This window comes from Cetorhinus maximus, chromosome 10, assembly GCF_964194155.1.
Source record: "Cetorhinus maximus chromosome 10, sCetMax3.hap1.1, whole genome shotgun sequence".
NCBI lineage: Eukaryota > Metazoa > Chordata > Chondrichthyes > Lamniformes > Cetorhinidae > Cetorhinus > Cetorhinus maximus.
In genome coordinates, this window is record NC_135888.1 from 31,188,417 (window position 1) to 31,208,665 (window position 20,249).

Consider the following 20,249-nt stretch of genomic DNA (forward strand, 5'->3'; position numbering starts at 1 on the left):
TTGCATTCTGGGGTTTAGACTTTCCTCTTTTATGCAAAATATTTATTTTCCACTTAACAACACTCAGCTGAGACTTGAACATCTGAGGAAGCCCTTCTACACTTCCCTCCTGGACCCACCCCATTTGGTTTTTGAAAAATTCTTGAAGCTGTGGAGCAAAATTATATTTTATAAACTTGCCTGCGTGAGCAACTTTCTTGGATCAGATATTGATCCTGGATAATTGTTGATCACCTCTCCTCTCCCCAGCCTGTGTGTACCTGTGCTTTTCCTCTCGGCAATCATTTATTATGTTATCCTTTATTTTCTGTCAGTGTATTTTCCCTCTTTCTCTCACTCCCTCTCTGCCCCCCCGCATTCCCTTCCCCTCTTCTCAACCACCACCCCCACCCCATGCTTGCTCTCCCTTTCCCAATGTATCAAAAGTTCCACCTTACAGTCACAGGCTAAGCTGTAATTTGCAGGATATCTAGGTTTTAGACACAGATGGATATCCCTCTTGTTTAATACCATTAGTAATGCAATAGTTATTTTGTTGTCTTTACTGGTGACAAAAGAAATGACTGAACTTGGTTGTGATAAGAATTGAGCAGACCTGCTGCAAAAAGTTAATCAGGATAGTTATGTCACTAGATACAGGGCCTATTTATTTCACCAGATGCAAGCTTTGAATTCTGATTGAATTGGGACATAGTGCCATTAATGCATAAAACAGGGAGATCAGTTCAGTTTTATTATTATCTTTGATTTTTGCCTTGTGCAGGGGAATACTAAGTTTTCAGCACCCACCCTCGACATCTTAATTGTACCATTTGCTCATGACAAAATAAGTAACCAGCTATTGTACTTTGCTGACAGGCAAAGGTTAGGCTGACATTGAATAACATGCTTGCTGGGCCATGTGATATTTTACTGTTCACTAGTTTGAATTGCTTTGTGCCTAATAGGCCTCAGATTCTGAAAAGTCCTCCAACCACTCTGTGTTTCATATATCTATTTTTAAGATATCAAATGAAGTAACTAATTGGTGGCCTTTTCAAGGCTAACCAATAGCATTTGTAGCACGTTCAGATGTAATTTTTATTAACAGAAAATTGGCAACAGCATACAGGTACAAATCAATTCAAGGTGGATGAACTTGACTCCACTGTCCTTTCCACGCTCTGAAGGTACACTCCTGGATCCCCACTGACTGTACAATCTCCTCCTGAATACCTGCAATATTCCATCCTGACACCTCATACTGTGGAAATCCTCAAGTTCCTTTGCCTTGTTCTACAATCCTAAGATTTTTAAAATCCAATTGTAGTTTCTCACATTTTCTCTGATTTATTTTGTTCTTTTTCTTTACTTTTTTTTAAACATTGGTAGTGTCCTAGTCTGGATCTGACCTTTCAGTTGAAAAGAAAACGTAATGATTGGAACTATTTTGGGAATATGGTGGTTATGTAATTATGCAAATTATATTTAATAAGTGCATCCACCATCATTGCATCTGTTTCCGGAAGCTGAAGTATATTGTCGACTCAGGATTACAATATGTTCTTTGTCCATATCGAATGGGGCTCTGTGATGTTTTATTTCCTTCTGAACATTCCATCTTATGTGATTTCTCTGTGAGCCTTTAAGAATGGGTGTTATTTTAATCAGTTGGGAAAACTGTAGACTATTTTTCAAAATTGTCATCAATTTCAGTGAAAATATCTGAGTATAACTGGATTTCATGCCTAAAGCAATTTTTAAAAATAAAAAGTAAATGGAAGAAAATGCAACTCTTGGTAATTAAACAGCCTTTAATAAAAGTTTAGTGACAACCATAGTTGAAGAAAGGTTTCAATTAGGAGAAAATATGCTAGTTATGGACAGGTAATTCCCAATAATCTTTACTTCCTTTTTTTAAATGTATATTTTAGCTTTTCTTCGTTGGCCTTCAATAATGTTGGCTCCTAATTAACTAAATTGGCTCTAAGGACATTGTGGGACATGAACGTTTTGACCTTGTCATATCATTAAAGCAATCAGATTAAACTAAAGGCATGATTTTGAGAGAGAACTTAGGAACCCTGAAGACTAAAATCAGAGGCCTACTAAGGCCTGCACTGCCAAAACACGTTAACTGGCTGACAACAGTATGCAGATTAATGAGCTATTAAATCAAAGTTTTTATCCAGATAATACAGTCTATTAATTCAGTCATTTGTCGTGCAAAACAAATTGAAGGACCCAGTTTGAATTACGCAACATAAGTAGCATTGCAGAATGACAGTTTAGTAATCAAAAACTTAATTATCACAATTTAAATTAAAGAATTAATGAAGATCAAGATTGTCATCTTTATAAATGGGCCTCTCTGGAAATGACTGCTGCCTTTCTCACTGCATTGAAATTTGTTCAGGATACAGTTTAGTGTTCTGCTTCATAATTTCCTGACATGTTTTTCCAGCTGTTGTATTTCCTTTGTCATCTTCCCCCAACCCCACCCACCCCCATTGGCTGTATCTTAGAATTTGTGCCCAGAGCTATCTTGGCATTGCTCAGGAAAGATCAAGTATGATCCAGTTTATCTTGTCTGCTTCAGTACATTTGTATACATCCACATTGTGCTTGTGGAATCAACAGTGAAAGATTTGTGTTGGTGATCAGGCTCTCTTGTAAACTATAAAAGATGTAAAAATGGCAAGCAGTTACAGAAACAAAAACTGGTTTTAAGAATGTTTTGGCTAAGGGATCCTGAAATCATCAACTTTGAATCAGAGAAACTTACAGCACTGAAGGAGACTATTTGGCCAGTCATGTCTGAGCTGACTTTTTGAAAGGTCAGTTGTGCTTAGTTCAATACCCCTGCTTTTTGTCCATATCCTTATAGCTCCCGCATCCTTAAGTACCTTGTCCAACTCCTTTTTAAAATTGGTTATAGAATCAGCTTCCATAACCTTTTTAATAAATTGTCCCAGATCCTGACATCTGAATGAAAACATATCTCTTCATCTTTCCATTAAATCTTTTGCCAATGATTTTTAAACCTGTGATCTCTGGTTATTGACTCTCTCAGCATGGAAACAGTTTTTCTCTCTCATACTCTTATCAAAAGCTTTCATCACCTTGAAAACCTTTTCTATGTCACTCCTTAACCTTCCCTGTTCCAAAGGAAAAAAACGCCCTCTTTTCAAACTTCTCCTCACAACTGAAGCCCCTCATCCCTGGTAACATACATATGAACATGCTAGTAGACCTCCTCTTTCCCCTTTCTAAAGCTTTTACATCTTTCCTGTACTGTGGTACATGGAATTGTCCAATAGTCCAGCTGAGGCTTAGCCAGTGATTTATACAATTTTGGCATGATTGCTTGACTTTTATGTCCTATATCGCTATTCATAAACACAAGTAACCCATGTGCTATTTCATGCACCTTTATCATCTTGCCCTGCCACTTTTTAGGATTTGTGTTTATGGACACTTCTTTTTGCGCATGTACTTTTCAAAATTATGCTATTTATGATATACTTTATTCCCATATTAGTCCTCTCACTTCACTCTTTGCATTGGACTCCATCTGCCATGCTTCTCTCTATTTCAAAATTATGGATCGGATTTTCATCATTGAAGTGGGAATGGAGAGTCAGAAATGTTCCCGACATTGCAATCCCACCTCCATGCTGGCAGTGCCAGCAGGCAGGATTTTCATCCGGGGGAAGCATGGAAAGTCTGAAGTCAGGGCTGCCCCGTCATGTCTGCTGACTGTTTGAAAGATCAATTGTACTTGGTCCAATACCCCAGCTTCAATACCTTGGCGTAGCCCGAGATGGTGGAGTTGGAGGCGGCCGATGCCAAGGCGACCAGGTTAAAAGGCCCAACTCGGTTCACTGAGACATGGACCCAGTTTTGCAGATCAGTGGAAATCCCCCATCACCTTCATGCCGCCCCCCCCGCCCCCTCATCCAATCACCCGGTACCTATTTTACATACAGAACTCAAGGCCCTATAATAACTTTTGGATATCTTTGAAAGGCTCATAAAGCTGTCAACATAAGCCTTCACTCCACTAGACACCTGGGTAAATAAACCCTATAAATGCAGAATCCATTTGTGGTTTAGAAGGAAGCCAAGCCATCAAACTGACATTCCCCAACACAGCTGTGTAAATAAACTCTGCAGTACAGAATCTTTTAGTGACTTTGAAGACAGCTATCTGTCAAAGCTTTGAAACAGCCAAACAGATAGCCAAGCTGACCTTTAAATAATTAATGAAAGCACAGACATCTGCCAAAGCTTTGAAATAGCCAAACAGATGGCTGAGCTGTTTTTTAAAAAACAATGTATGAAAGCTTAGATGCATGTCAAAGCTTTGAAACATGCTAACAGATGATTGAGATTTTTTAAACAATGCATGAAAAGCTGTGGGAAAATTTTAAACAATTGGCTTTTGATTTCACATTGAGCTATGCTTTCAATACAGTACAATTCAGAATAGTATGGATGCCCTATTCTAATGCATCCAAAGAGTCATAGAGGTCTACAGCACAGAAAAAGGAGCCGAAGTGGAAAGACTTTTCCACTTTTGTAATTCTGTTCTTTAACTTGGCAGTTTCAGTTGACAGAAGTAACAACCTGGCAACCACACTATTTAATGGTCACTTACCTTTTCCAATCATAGCATTGCCATGACTCACTTGAGTAAACATAAATAGAACACAGGCTACGGAATTTCATGATGAACTCAAAAGGAGGCAACAGCACTTTTACTGATCTTTTAGACTATTCTCACCTCCAACCCATGATTCACATCTCCACTCACCAGGTGTGATTTACAGAGGCTTCCAAAACGTGACTAATGAAAACTGAAGAAGTTCCGAAATGCTCACTTCTAGAAAGGTGCTGACAACCTCCCACCGTTTTTTTCTCCAGCCCGACTCCACGCAGTCCCAATTTGGGACCACAAAATCCAGCCCTTTGTCTCTGCTCCTTTCTGCTATTTCTAGATCCCTGTGCGCCCCCACCCTCACCCCCTGCTCAATTAGTTTAAGCCCCCTCCATCAAGACTACTTAACTTCTTAGCGGGAACATTAGCCTTTGATCTGTATATTTGCAACCCGTCCATCTTATATGGTTGCCCCTTCCCCAGAACCTGCCCAATGCCCCAGGAATTTGAAACCTTGCCACTTGCACCATTTCTCCAATCATGCATTTGCCCGTACTGTCTTCCTGTTTCTATACTCACTAGTATGTGGCATTGGGAATAACTCTGGGATTACTACCTTTGCAGTCTTGTTGTTTAATCTCTTCCCAACACCTGAAACTGTGCCTTTTTCTACCTGAGTAATTGTTTTTTAACAGTGATCACCGCTCCTTGCCATTCTACTTGCCCTTGCAGAATACTCTGCACCCGTTCAGTGATATATTTACCTCACCAGGGAGGCAGTATGCTTGTGGGTGCAGAAATGGCTATGCTCCTAACTAGCAAACTCCCTATGACTTTTCTACACTTCTTCTCCTGTATGCACTCAAATCTCTCAGGCTACAGGTGGTTTGATTCTTGCTGCAATCTTCACATGACTGATTGTTATTCAAAACTGAAAATTGGTTAGAGAGTGCCACTGACTTGGGGATTCCTGCACTACCTGTGTCTTCCTCCTACTCTGTCTGATAGACATCCACCCTCTCATCTCTGGCATCTGCTCTGTTAGTAGGATGACTACTTCTTGGAACGTGTGATCCAGGAAACTCCCAGATGAATAGCAATGCTGCCAGCTGCTCGTCAAACTCCGAAACTGGGATTATGAACTTGAGCAACTTGCAGCACTTGCTGCACATGTGTTTATCCAGGAAATGTGTAGTGTGCCGAGTTCCCATATAGAACAGGATACAGTGGGATCTTGCTGGACTGCCATGGCAGTCAATCCATTGTTCTCTAAATCACCGAGACCCTGACCCCTAAAACATTTAACATTGAACTCAATCTCAGAAACTGATCTCTAAAAGACTGAGATAGTCAAATGGTTAACTAAAAACACTGGGATTAGAACACTGGTATTTTAGCACAATGAAAATTACCATCAGATGAATAACCAACGGTGATAAAACAATTAAGTGAAGAAACGAACAAATAACACTTAATTACTCACCAATCCACTTCCTCTGCAACTGTGGCATCACTTTTGAGCTTTTTCTGCTTTCCCTGTTCAACTCGCCCTCTAATTCCAACACTGGTTCTTGCACCATTTCACCCCAACCTTGCTCTCCACTCTCACATGGAAGCAATCTATCCATAACTATAATTTCTTTGCTTGCAGTTGGCGTGGAATGAAGATTGAACCTGAACAGGTTACTCCAGCTTTACCTGACACTAAAAAACAGGAGCCAGTGCCTAATGAAAACTCAAACATCAAAGAACCAGGTAGCATGCCCATATAAGGTATACTTGTACTGGTGGTCAAAGCTTTTCAATCTAATGTGGTTAGAGTCAACAGTTTAATGAGCAGCAATAGATAACTGAGGAATTGAGGACAGGTAGCTCATTCTGCAGGATAGTATTAAGTTCTAAGCTTTCGGTTAGTCATCATTGATCACTGCTACTCATATATTTGTTGCTGAGTAAATTTCAAATTGGATAGTTTTAGCACCTCCTAGATAAATTTGGAATCCTAGCAAGTTGGATTGGCAAAAAATAAACCATCTCACCACTGAGACATTCACCAGCTAATGACTGGTGACAGATTCATCATCTGAATTAATCTTCTTGAAGTCTGGCTGTTAAGGAGGTTTGAAAGCAGTATGCTGTGAGGCATGCATTTGTTTATTTATATAACTGTGGATAAGGAGAACACTTGTTTCTAGGAACAAATTTTAAAAAAACAATTTTTTCTGAGCTTATCTCTTTCCAATTCCTCTCAGTCAAGATGTTCACCACCACTCATGTACCTCTAACACCCTCGCCCTTGACTCACTGTGGGTAATGCCACAGATCTGCTAGCGATTTTCTTGGTTAAACTAACTGATATTTTTAGTATGTTTTTGTTCTTTTGTCATCTCACTTTGTAGAAAATCAACACTTGATTTTCCTATCTAGATGTTGTATTTCTGCTGTGTCATCTGTGTCCAGGTGACACAGCAGGAGGTAGGTAATTATTCAATTGCTCATTTGAACATTAATAACATTGTTAATTTTACAACACTAGATTTCATAAATTGCATTACTGAAAGTTAGCTACCTGAGCCATGCAGCTGCCGATTACCTGCAGTCCCACAATGTCACTGGCTACTTGGAAAAGCTAATTCCCTTGATATTCATCTGCAGAGACATTAAGCTAATTGGTTCTCTCCAATAGCAGCATGTACTTTCAGCATTAACAAGTAGCAGTCAACCATGAACTAATCAACATCCACTCTTTGGCCAAAGCTTGATTTTGTTCAAGTACTGGTTGATTTTTTATGGCACTGCATGCGGAGAGTCAAGACCAGGGCACTTTTCAGGTCTAGCAACGTTATAAGGCAGGAAATTAATTCAAGCAGGCGAGGAGAGGAAGCAATGATGGGTAGGATGGGATTGAAGTTAGGGACTGAGTGAAGTTTTGGGGGGGTGGGGGTGGGTAGAGGAGGGAACCACAGAGGGCATAGAGAAAATGAATGGGTGGAAAAGGGAGATGGGCTGAGGTGCTAGGAGGTTGAGGACAGCAGTGAGTATAGGAAATGTTAACTGGGTACGGGATGATAGAGGAGTGATGGGAAAGAGTTGGAAGGTAAGAGTGGAGTGAGTGGTCAGGAGAAAGGAGCAACGCAGTAGTCCTGGTGAGAGGAGGAGGGAAGCAAAATGATGGGGTGAAAGACAGAAGGAGAGAGGGAAGATTAGAAGTCGAATGGGAAAGAAAGAGAGGTGAGATGGAGGCGGAGGAGTGTGAATGTTGCCTGTGATGGGGTGAGGAAGTCGTCAGATGTCGTATTAGCATTGAGGAGGTGGAATTTGTTTAGAGCAGAATTTTTTGACTTGGCCACTTTGCTGGTTCTGATATGAGTTGATGAGTTCGCAATACATTTTGCAGGTTGTGTTGCTGTTTGCAAATGCTTTTAAGCTTAATCTTTAACTTAATTACTCTACAGGGATTAAGCATTTTCTGTTTTAAAATCTCTAACACATTTTTAATTACTCTTGCGTGTTTCCAAAGATGGGTTCCTTGTTACCTAACTTTGTCACGTAATGTTATGTTTACAGCACCACCTAATTGTCCAATACCTTTGAAATGTACCATTTTTATTGTATAATGCATGAAGCCATGCTGGGTACCACCAAGGTTGAGAAGAGCTGAGGTGAATCAGGCAATAGATGACTAGGAAAGGGACGAAGGGCACTGTAGACAGCAATTTATTTGGTAAGTTGTGTTCTATCCATTATCTCCCCTAAATCAAAAAAAAATGCTAACCCAATCTGCAGACTTCCAAGATAGCATACCACCCTTAAAGTCTCCCATTTCAGCATTCAGTTGCTTCTTAAAAGATTTTAGGAATTTTGCTTGCAGCACTTTACCGCATGCCTATTTCGTACATTGATCACTCTTGTGTGTAAATATGAAATGCCTGACGTCAGTCCTAAATTAAACTTTACTAGTCTGATTTTATGCCCACTTAACCAATGAATATGCTCCATTTCCATTTTCCATTCTCTTATATACATATGCATTAGGTGCCTCTTTTCCAGTTTGGAAAAACACAAGTACCTTCATTCTTTCATCTTTGGCACTAGGGATCAGCATTTATTGCTCTTCTTTTCAATATTTTAAAGCTGTATGTTTTCCCTCAGTGATTGGAGCTGAACAGAATGCTCTTAAGTGACGTCTGATCAGAGCGCTGTACAGTTTGGTATCAACTTCTGACTTGTATTCTGCTGTTTTCTCTATTTAAGGAAAGGACTTCCATTTATATAGCGTCTTTCACGACCTCAGGGCATCCCAGGTGCTTTACAGCCAATGAAGTACTTTTGAAGTGTGGTTACTGTTTTAAGGTAGGGAAACACAGCAGCTTATTTAAGTACAGTAAGATCCCACAAACATCATGATGAAACCATGACAACAATCATAGTTTTAGTGGTATTGGTTGCAGGATAAATTTTAGCCAGGAGAAGGGGGAGAACTCTCCAGCTCTTTTTTGAGCCACGGGAGCTTTTGCACCCACCTGAGAGAGCAGATATTTAACTTTTGGTATCACTGCTGAAAAATGGCACCTCCAACAGTTCAGCATTCCCGTGGCACTGCACTCAACAAAAAAAAGTGCTTGGATTTCTAAAGTGGGACTTGAACCCACAACTTTCTGATTCGAGCAGGAACGCTACCCACTGAGCCAAGGCTGACTTCTTGTTTAACGTTCTATTGGTTTTGTTTGCTGCTTGTTTGGACATGTTGAGTGTTTGAATCGACTAAAACTCCCAGGAATCTTTTGGCTTTATTCTTTACTATTCCAATACAATTCAGGGAGTACACATAGTACTTAAATTTTCTTTCTATGTTGCATATTTTGCCTTTGCGATAAATTCCTGGCCACTAAATATTCCAACAATTTGAGTTGCCACTTCCAATTTCACTGACGCTTTTACATTAGACTACACTTCAAAAGTATTTAACTGGCTGTCAAGTGTTTTGAGATGTCCTGAGATTATGAAGAGTGCTATTTAAATGCAAGTTCCTTCTTTAGTCTGGCATCATCTGCAAACTTGACCACTTGACTAGGAAAAGGGGGGGAAAAAATCGAGACTCCTACTTCTAATTACTGCTTAGTTACTTCTGCTCGGAAGGGGTTGTATGTGGTCACCACAAGAAGAACATGATTGAATTTTGTCTAAATAGCCTGCTTATCTTTAAACTTGAGGTATTCGAAAATTGCCAGCACAAGCCGAACCCATTCCTAACAAGAACCAGGAGAGGTGGGGAGCAAAAGAGACAAACTAGGCAGGGGATCAGGCAGGAGCGTGAACTGCGCTATTTTGAAGCTATGCTTTTTGACGGGTAATGCTAAGTAGTTTTTTTTTTAATCTTCAATCTGCTGATAAACTGTAGCACATCAGAAATAATAATGACTGCAGCAGCCTTCTTAATTCAGTCCTGTTCTCTTACAGGAGCTCTGAATGAACGACAGATGGCAGTGATAGAAGCATTCCAGCATGCATGGAAGGGATACAAACAGTATGCCTGGGGTCACGACGAACTGAAGCCCATTTCTAAGACTTACAGTGAATGGTTTGGCTTAGGACTGACTCTGGTTGATGCCTTGGACACGATGTGGATTCTGGGACAGCACAAAGGTTTCTTCATTGAATTATGTAACAGAAATGTCATGGTTTTCTATAGGTGTTTAGTTGTCTATTGCAGTAAACTTTAGAAAAGTTGAGAAAATTCAAAATCTTTCACATTTATAAGCAGCGGTTCTTTATTGCACTTGTGCTTTTTACATTTAGAAAATGAGGTTGACAGGTCTGTACTGTTCTCTCATTTCAGGGAACTCTCAGAACAGTTCAGGGACGTCCCTCTTAGATTGAAGGTTAAGTACAGTGCTGAGGCACTGTAAAAGGAATTTATTTTTGCACCTGGCTGTTATATACCTACAGACCTTGGAACATTTGGTGATGTATCTGCTAAATGTCCCTTTTCCTCAGCACCAATGTGCCTCATTTCATTAGGGAAATAGCCTTTTAATTGAGTACACTTGTGTTTTAGGTCAGAGAGAACACATTTGACAGTTGTTTAAAAAAAATGTTAAATTGAACGTCCTGTACTGCAGAAGGTCACTCATGATATCAAGTCAATTTGTAATTTCTAACTTCTCTTTAAATTCTTCCTCTTTAAAAAAGTAAATGTGTACATAACTAACTTATTATTTTGTAATTTTAGAATTTGAGGAAGCCAAGAAGTGGGTGGTTAATGAACTGAATCTTGCTAAAAATGTGGATGTGAATTTGTTCGAGACCACAATTCGTATTCTAGGTGGATTACTTAGTGTATACAATCTGACTGGAGACCAGGTCTTCCTCGACAAAGCAGTAAGGATTTTTCTTTTCACTGTAATTGCACTCATTTGAAGCTATTTAATGTTTGATGTTAAAGAAACTGCTGATACAAAATAGTTATAGTCTGATCCAGTACAGTTCCTATCTCCTTACTTTTCTGAATATACATAGCGGTTACCATGTTAAAGCTGCAGATGTATTACACCGCATTTTATTTTAAAGCAATTCAGCACAATGTGGTGAAAATGGCCTCAATAATCTGCCCATCAAAGAACCTGACGTTTAGGTTAGGGTTGCCCTCCAATGTTGACCATCAGTTGGGCACGTAATTTACATGGGTTAGCAGGTGCCCATGCCTGTGCCACATAAGGCAGACACCAGATTTTCTATCTGTTTTTAAGAGAAGTTTGTGTCTGGTATATCAGCACAATGTGCAAGGCCTTAACCCTTAACATTAATTACTGTTCTGTGAATCGGATCCAAATCAGCTAAGTAATGTGCTTTGAAAATCATGAAAATGTCTATGATTCTTAACAGTAAGTCAATAGAGTGAAACATTTCCACTGGCTCCTTAGTAACTTGTGTGCTACCGTCTGGAACAGAAGGGTCCAGTGTTGATTTTCATTTTGTACTGAGTTAGTTAATCCTCTTGTAAGTTACTGTTGAAGTGTTGCATTTTGATTAGTTGGACAGAGTAGGATAGAATTAACCAGGGTCCGTTGCCTACTAGCATCTCCTGACAAGCACATCAGGGTGAGAACTTCTGGGGGCTTGAAATACTGGGTCTATTTCCATTGGAGCAGAAAAGGCTCAGTAGAGATTTAATTGAGAATTTCTCTATATTATGAAGGTCTTTGATGGGCAAGGATTATTTTCTCTCATTGAGGGTCAGTAATGAGGGATTATTAGTATAAATTCGTAACCTAGAGGATTGGGGGGGAAACTTGGACAAAATATCTTAGCATGGAATGTTTTGCCATTGGGAAAATTGGCCAAGTAGTTGAAGCAGAGGAAATTGCTTGGGCAGTGGAATTAGTTTAGGGAGCTCCCACAAAGAGCCAGCAGAGAGAGGCTCCTTTCTAAGCTGTAGGCTTTTATGGTTCTATCAGGTGAAAAGAGTATCCAGCTTTGCTGGAATGACCTCCACAGTGAGATTACTTCTTGACACAGTCTCTAGGTTCATGCATGAGGAATAACCACTTGGACAAGGTGGCAAAAGGCTGCTAAGAGTCAGTGGAATAATATTCCAGCAAAAACGGATGCCTTTATGAGGGGAGGGAAAAGAAAGAAAACAGCCTGAACACATCACTGTAGCATTATCTTCAGGTTTAAATGGTCACTGATTTTCCTGTTTCGAATTCTTTTATAGCTAAGAAGTGACTTGCTTTGGAACCAGTGTTTGTTTGTGTTCAATTACCATTGTCACTCTCCGCCAATATCTTTTAGTTTCAACAGTGAGATTGTATAAAATAATGTATCTTTGTGGTTCCAAAAGTCAACAGAATTAATTCATAAGAGGCCCATCTCTGTGTCTATTACAAACAACCATCTAATATGAACCCAAAGCCTTCTGGATGCCTCTTTCAATTTTAGTCAACTTAGTTTTGTACTTCGTAATTAGGGTATTTGGCATAAAGTACTGTTTTATAGTTTTTATGGCAGTTACTTGCATGGGATCATTATTCACCTCAGTAAATTCACCTAAGTCACCTTGAGAGTTGGTGAAAATGCCCATCCCTGTTTTTGTTGGCACAGTACAATGTTGTTGTTGATGAGTCTGTTCCCATAATAGTTATAAAGTCCATGAGGTCTAAACATCATGGCCAGAATTTTACGTCCCGGGGGCGGGCATGCGCCCAACTGGAACGGACGCGAAATAATACGAGATGGCATCGGGCCTGTGTCCCGACGTTATTGCGCACTTGCGAAATATTTCACTCGGCGCGGCAGTCAGAGGTGCGCAAGCCAACAATTAAGCGGGCAGTTAAGCCCATTAACGATGCAGTTAGCAGCGATTTTTCATGGTCTGTGGGCGGGTCGTTCTCCCAGGCAGCTTTCACGTTTTTGCCCAAACCTCGGTTCAGGGCGGAATGAAACCTCCGCAGGGAAATAAAATGAAAAGAGATATCGGGGGGCTGGTTTTTTATGAGATATGCTTGATTGTGCTGCATGGACGTATTTTGCCACATTTTTTGCCGTTTCCTTTGTTCTGTGGAGGTCCGCAGCTCCCTGGGGCAACTGTCTCCCTTCGGGGAGCTCACTAGAAGTGCTCACCCCCCCCACCCTCAATTAGGTCGGCGCCTGTCCCCACCCCAGCAGCGCTGAACATTTCTCAGCTCGAGTCTCACGCTGGCTGGCCATTAATTGGCCAGCCAGCATGAAATCGCGGTCGGGAACTGATCGCAGCCAGAGGCCCATTTCCCGTCTGCTTCTGGGCCCACCGCGTGCCCGGCGAACGAAAGATTCAGGCCCACAGATGTAAAGCTCTTCTACTGAAATTGCATTCACCAGTGCTTCTGCTGCCATCTACCTGCCCAGTGATGCTGGAGCAAGTTAGCATTAAATATTTTCAGTCAGATGTGATTTCCTAGGCCTGAATTTTACGGCCCTGCTGCAGTGGGGCTGAGCCTGTAAAATGTGGCGAGGCATTCTAAAATCCATTGACTTCAGCGGGACTGTAAAATACTGTAGGTGTAAAATTCTGCCCCTAGTCTTTTTTATACCTGCCTTCTGATTTTCTGAGGGTTTTTCTTTAGTATTTACCTTCTTGCACACAAATGCTTGGCTGCTCACGCCCTTGTTAGATTAAGAGAGGAGCATATTTGTTTTAACCTTTAAGAAGTAAATCTTAATTTTAAAAGAAGTATAGTGGTGTAGTTTTAATCAAGATTGGCCCTCTTGATGAAGTTCAGCCTCTAACATGTGATAAAGGAATGGAGTGTTAATGCTCAGAAATTTATCAACAGCACTTCTATTTTTGCTTCTTCTCTAGACTGTTTACCACTATATTTTATGTATATTTTCTTAGTTTTGGTTTTGCTACTCGCTATATCTACCTATTATGAATTTTTTTTCACACAGAAGGAGGTTATTCGGCCAGTTGTGCTTGTGTTGGCCCTTTGGAAGAGCTATCCAATTAGCCCTAAACCTCCTGCTTTTTCCCTTTAGCCCTGCAAATTTTCCCTCTTCAATTCCCTTTTGACATTGTCCGTTTTAAAAAATAAGGAAGAGAGAAGGTATTTATACAAGAGGATAAATTTGTCTATATTTATGACCCTAATTGCTTTGTCTGTTTTACTTTGTCCTTTGTCCCTATCCAGAATTGGTTTCAATTTGACCATGTCAGTAACCCAGTTACCCATTCCTTATTGTTGGAGCTAATTAATATTCTATGACACAAAGATAGGTAGGAAAGTATATTGTGACGAGGACATAAGGAGGTTGCAGATGGATATAGATAGGTTGAGTAAGTGGGCAAAAATCTGGCAGATGGAGTACAATGTGGGAAAATGTGAAGTTGTTCACTTTGGCAGGAAGAATAAAAAAGCAGAGTATTACTTAAATGGAGAACAACTGCAGAATTCTGAGGTGCAGAGGGATCTAGGTGTTCTGGTGCACAAGTCATGAGAAGTTTGTATGCAGGTACAACAAGTAATTAAGAAGGCTAGTGGAATGCTATCTTTTATTACAAGAGGAATTCAACATAAAAATTAAGGATGTTATGCTTCAGTTATACATGGCATTGATGAGACCACATCTCGAATACTGTGTGCAGTTTTGGTCTCCTTATTTAAGGAAGGATGTAAATGTGTTGGAGGCGGTTCAGAGGAGGTTTACTAGGTTGATATCTGGAATGAGTGGATTGTCTTGTGAGGAAAGACTAGACAGACTGGGCTTGTTTCCACTGGAATTTAGAAGAGTGAGGGGTGACTTGATTGAAGTATTTAAGATCCTGAATGGTCTTGACAAGGTGGACACAAAAATGATGTTTCCTTTTGTTGATGAGTCCAGAACTAGAAGGCACTGTTTTAAAATTAGGGGGCACCCTTTTAGGACAGAGATGAGGAGAAATTATTTCTGAGGGTTGTGGGACTCTGGGACACTCTACCTTAGAAGGCAGTGGTGGCGGAGTCATTGAATATTTTTAAGGCAGAGGTAGATAAATTCTTGTTAGGCAAGGGAATCAAAGGTTATCAGGGGTAGATGGGAATGTGGAATTCGAAACACAAACACGATCAGCCACAATCTTATTGAGTGACGGAGCAGGCTCGAGGGGCCGATTGGCCTACTTCTGCTCCTGTTTGGTATGTTCGTCTAAAATCCAAGATTTGTTCGGTCCTTTATAAGTTCCACACAACTCTACTGGTGAGCGAAACCACAAAAATAATGTGGGGAAGTTGTTTTTTTAATCAATCAAATGTTTTGGTTTCCTGTAACACTAGAGTGAGCTGGGGAATCGTCTTATGCCAGCTTTCAACACTCCGTCCAAAATTCCGTATTCTGATGTAAATGTTGGCCGTGGAACTGCCCATCCTCCACGTTGGACCTCCGACAGCACAGTTGCAGAAGTGACCAGCATTCAGCTGGAATTTCGAGAGCTCACTCGCCTGACTAAAGAAGAGAAGTACCAGGTAAACTAGATTGTGAATCTCTGCTGGTTTATCATGCCTTGAATTTAGTCTTTAAGATTAAGCGCTAATTGTGGTTTTGTGATTTATCAACTGAGAAGATCTACAATGTTGCATTAGGCTGACCTATTTCATGGTATTTGATCTCTAATTCTCTGACAATGCTGAGACTTCTAGTGGGGTTTATATTTTCTGAACAGTATTCAGTATACTTAATAGCAACCTTACTGCAAATAGCTAATAAAGGAGTACAAAAGCTATCATATAACTATCCTGCAGGTTTTAATAATTTCCCTGTTTCATATCTATGTTTTTAGTTCTAAGCTACATTTATTGTTCTTTTGAATTCTAATTGTTTATATCAATGTCAAGAAAGTTTAGTTTTCCCTATACTTAACATTCTAGACTGTTCGAACACACATCACCGTAAATTTCACATATACCCACGGAAAAAGTGGGTTAGGTAATCTTACTTTTTAGATGAAAACCTTTTTTAGATGAAAGTAGGCTATTTTCAGTGAATTTTAAATTGTACTCCAGCTCTGGTTCACTGCTGTAAACGAAGATCTTTGGGAGCAAAAAGGCACTTACTGAGCAGCTGGTCTCTTAGCTGTACCAGTCCATTGTTTGTTTATTCAGTGTGTGCATAGTTACAGAGCCAAACAATAGCCTTGTCAGATGGAGCTCTTTAATCCTGGCTTCAAGGTTAATCAGCAGACACTCCTCAACAATTCAGACAATCAATGCACCACAGCTGCAGCCTGGCTTGTCTTGGAGACCCAACTGATGTTGGGTGGCTGCATAGAGGTCTTGGTCAGTCTGGGAATGGTTTAAAAGGGCCCTCTGTTGCCATGGGAGATCAAAGCAGTGGGGTCTAAACTGAGCCAGATTTACGCTGCTGTAAATCAACACCCATAGTAACATAAAGAAACCACTGAGCAGTTGACCTTTGCTGTATCAGTCCATTACCATTACCTTTGACCCTTTACACATGCCTGAAGTGAATCACAATTGGTTCAAACTTCATGTTAATTAAAGCCAGTAAATGACAGTCAATATCTACACTTAAAAATGACCAAGTTGAAGAAGGGAGAAAGGGACCAGGTGCTTGCAAGATGGATTGAATACATACGAGACATATTTGAGGGCAATAGACAAGAAGAAAAGCCAAGGATTAAGAAAAACATCGATGGTCCAAAGATCATGAAAGATGAAGTAAGAGCAGCAATAAATAAGATGAAAAACAATGAAGCCAAAGGCACAGCTGAAATAGTCGCTGAACAAATTAAAAGATTAGAAGACTTTGGAATAGACAAAGATGAGCCATCTCATTTTTAATGAAGTTTACGACATGGGAGAAATCCCTGAAGGCTTAATCAATATGTGTTGTGCTCCCTAAAAAGCCAGGAGCAATTAAACGTGAACTCCATCGCACCATCAGTCAGATGAATCACGTTACTAAGATCTTTGAATACTGGTGAATAGGGCCAGGAGCAAGAGAAAGCAAGAAATTTCGGCCCTTCAGTGTGGTTTTGTAGAAGATGGAGGAGCAAGAAATGTTATATTTATGGTGCGCATGCTATCAGAAAGAGCCACAGAGATGAAAAAAAGATGTATTTGTGTGTTTTATTAATTATAGTAAGACATTTGATAACGTGAAACATGAGGAACTGATGAGCATGTTAGAGTCTCTTGATCTTAATGGCAAAGATGCTGGAGTGATAAAAAAACCTTTATTGGGAACAAACTGCAGCTGTAAAAGTTGAGAACAATCTGAGTGATTTTGTGAAGATTAAAAGAGGGTGTCAGACAGGGATGTGTTTTCTCCATAGATTTATTAAATTTGTATCGTGAAAATATTCTTAGAGAGATTGAAGACCTTCCTGGATTATTAGTTGGAGGCTACAACTTTCTCATATATCGTTCTTATTGAAGAGGGAATGCAAAAGATTTTGGATAAAGCAGTGAGTGAAAGTGAAAAGAAAGGGCTGAGTGTAAATTGTAAGAAAACAAAATCTCTGGTAGTGTCCAAAAGAAAATCATACCAGAATGTAAGATCACAGTGAAGAATGAAAAGCTCAAACAGGTAGACGAATTTTGTTACCCATGAAGTACGTCAACATCGGACAGAAAGTGTGACCAAGAAATAAGACGAAGGATTGGAATGGCCAAAGATGCATTTGAAAAAATGAAAAAGATTATGAATCAACTCAAAATGAGCCATGAAAACAAAGCTGAGATTCCTGGAATGCTGCCTCACCAATTTTGACATATGGAAACAATCAGTGAAGCAGTGCAGAGAAGAACTGAGGCGAATAATGAAGATATCTTGGAGAATTCACGCTACCAATGCAGAGGTACTAGTAAAATATGAAACCAAAAGAACTCTGCTGACCAAGATCAGGAAGAGACAGCTGGAATTTCTTGGGCATGAACTAAATCATGATTTAGAAAGTCTAATGCTGATGGGAAAGATCGATGGTAAAAGAGATCGAGGTAGACAACGATCTTTCTAAAGAGCCTCGCAAACGAATGTACCGCCAACGAAGCTGAGCCACACCTCTAGAGCAAGATTAATGTGGAGCTGCATGGTCACCATTGCCCTCTTAAGATATGGTACCTGGGGAGAGACAGCAAGAGAAGAAAACTGCAGTCAACAAGGACCAAAACTCCAAAAGCAGTTTTGCAGAATTTCCAGTTACACCCCCTACACCCACATTTCAACTGTTGTAATGGTTTGTAATGTAGTGACATTTTTTTTTGCCCTGAATATTTGTCGTTTCAATTATATTTGATATCTGTTAGCCTAGATTTGTTTACGGTTATGATTTTGTATCTGTCAGCTTTTTAAGATGAGCTGTATGCAATTTTGAATGCAGAATATTTAAATATTGGGAAGACTGAAACCATTGCTCTTGGTCCCTATCACAAATATGGTTACATACTGCTGATGTTCAGTAGGTCTCATGAAGAGGTTCTGCGTCTTTTATGCATGAACATTTAACATGAACATGCTTGCTTCTGCACAGGTCTCGATCCAGTCCAGAGCTGACTCTAGTCTTGGGTCTGCTTCTCTTTACATCACACTGTGGGCGGTACTGTTTCCCAGTTCCACGTTCACCCTTGTTGTGCTAGGTACCCTTGTACTACAGCTACCAATTCTATTCCTCTCCCTGGCAACTGTCTTAAGATGGAACCTGACTATTCTCAACCGTAGGTCCATAATTGACCCTAAGGCGAGCTTCTGAACTGTGTCAACACTAACACCGCCTATTTCCACCTCATTAACACCTCCCGACTTCTCCCTTGTCTCAGCTCATCTGCTGCTAAAAGTCTTTGCTCCCTCTGAACTTGGCTATTCCAACGCATTCCTGGTTGGTCTCCCAGATCTACCCCATGTAAACTTGAGATTATCAAAAAAATCTGCTGCTCGTGTTTGAACTCGTACCAAATCCTGTTCATTTATCAGCCCTGTGCTCGCTGACCTACATTGGCTCCCGATCAAGCAACGCCTTGATTTTAAAACTTTTCTCCTTGTTTTCAAATCCCTCCATAGCCTTGTTTCTCCCTAACACTATAATTTCCTCCAGCCCCACAGTCCTCCGAGATATCTGTGCCCTTCTAATTCTGGCCCCTGGAGCAGCCCCGATTTTAATCGCTCCATCATTGGTGCCTGCACCTTCAGTTGCCTGGGCCCTAAGCTGTGGACTTGCTTCCGGTGTGAACCGCACTGTTCTCCTTAAAACCTACATGTTTGACAAAGCTTAATCTTTTAAAATGTATTCATTCATGAGATGTGGGCTTTGCTGGCTGGGTCAGCATTTATTGCCTATCCCTAATTGCCCTTGAGAAGGTGGTGGTGAGCTGCCTTCCTGAGCCGCTGCAGTCCATGTGATATAGTGCTGTTAAGAAGGGAGTTCCAGGATTTTGACCAGCGGCAGTGAAGGAACAGCGATATATTTCCAAGTCAGGATGGTGACTGGATTGGAGGAGAATTTCCAGGTGGTGGTGTTCCCATCTTTTTGTTGCCCTTGTCCTTCTACATGGTAATGCTCGTGGGTTTGGCAGGTGCTGTCTAAGGAGCCTTGATGAATTCCTGGAGTGCATCTTGTAGACGGTACACACTGCTGCCACTGTGCATCGGTGGTGGAGGGAGTGAATGTTTGTGGATGAGGTGCCAATCAAGCGGGCTGCTTGGTCCTGGATGGTGTTGAGCTTCTTGAGTGTTTTTGGAGCTGCACTCATCCAGGCAAGTGGCGAGTATTCCATCACATTCCTGATTTGTGCCTTGTAGATGGTGGACAGGCTTTGGGGAGTCAGCAGGTGAGTTACTTGTCACAGGATTTCTAGCCTCTGACCTGCTCTTGTAGCCACAGTATTTATATGGCTAGTCCAGTTCAGTTTCTGGTCAATGGTAAGCCCCAGGATGTCGATAGTAGGGGATTCAGTGATGGTAATGCCATTGAATGTCATGGGACGATGGTTATATTCTCTCTTGTTAGGGATGGTCATTGCCAGACATTTATCTGACGCAAATGCTACTTGCCACTTGTCAGCCCAAGCCTGGATATTGTCCAGGTCTTGCTGCATGTCGACATGGACTGCTTCAGGATCTGAGGAGTTGCGAATGGTGC

At 40.6% G+C, this 20,249-nt stretch overlaps 1 protein-coding gene across 1 annotated transcript in view; it reads left to right on the plus strand.

The window, feature by feature from the left end:
* The window catches only part of man1b1b (mannosidase, alpha, class 1B, member 1b), a 53,158-nt gene that overhangs the window by 22,580 nt on the left and 10,329 nt on the right, over positions 1–20,249 (plus strand). Inside the window, exons 6-9 of the mRNA XM_078550322.1 lie at positions 6,291–6,394; positions 10,100–10,285; positions 10,872–11,020; positions 15,430–15,618. Coding sequence (XP_078406448.1) covers positions 6,291–6,394; positions 10,100–10,285; positions 10,872–11,020; positions 15,430–15,618 — 628 coding nt within the window. The remainder of the gene's footprint in view (positions 1–6,290; positions 6,395–10,099; positions 10,286–10,871; positions 11,021–15,429; positions 15,619–20,249) is intronic.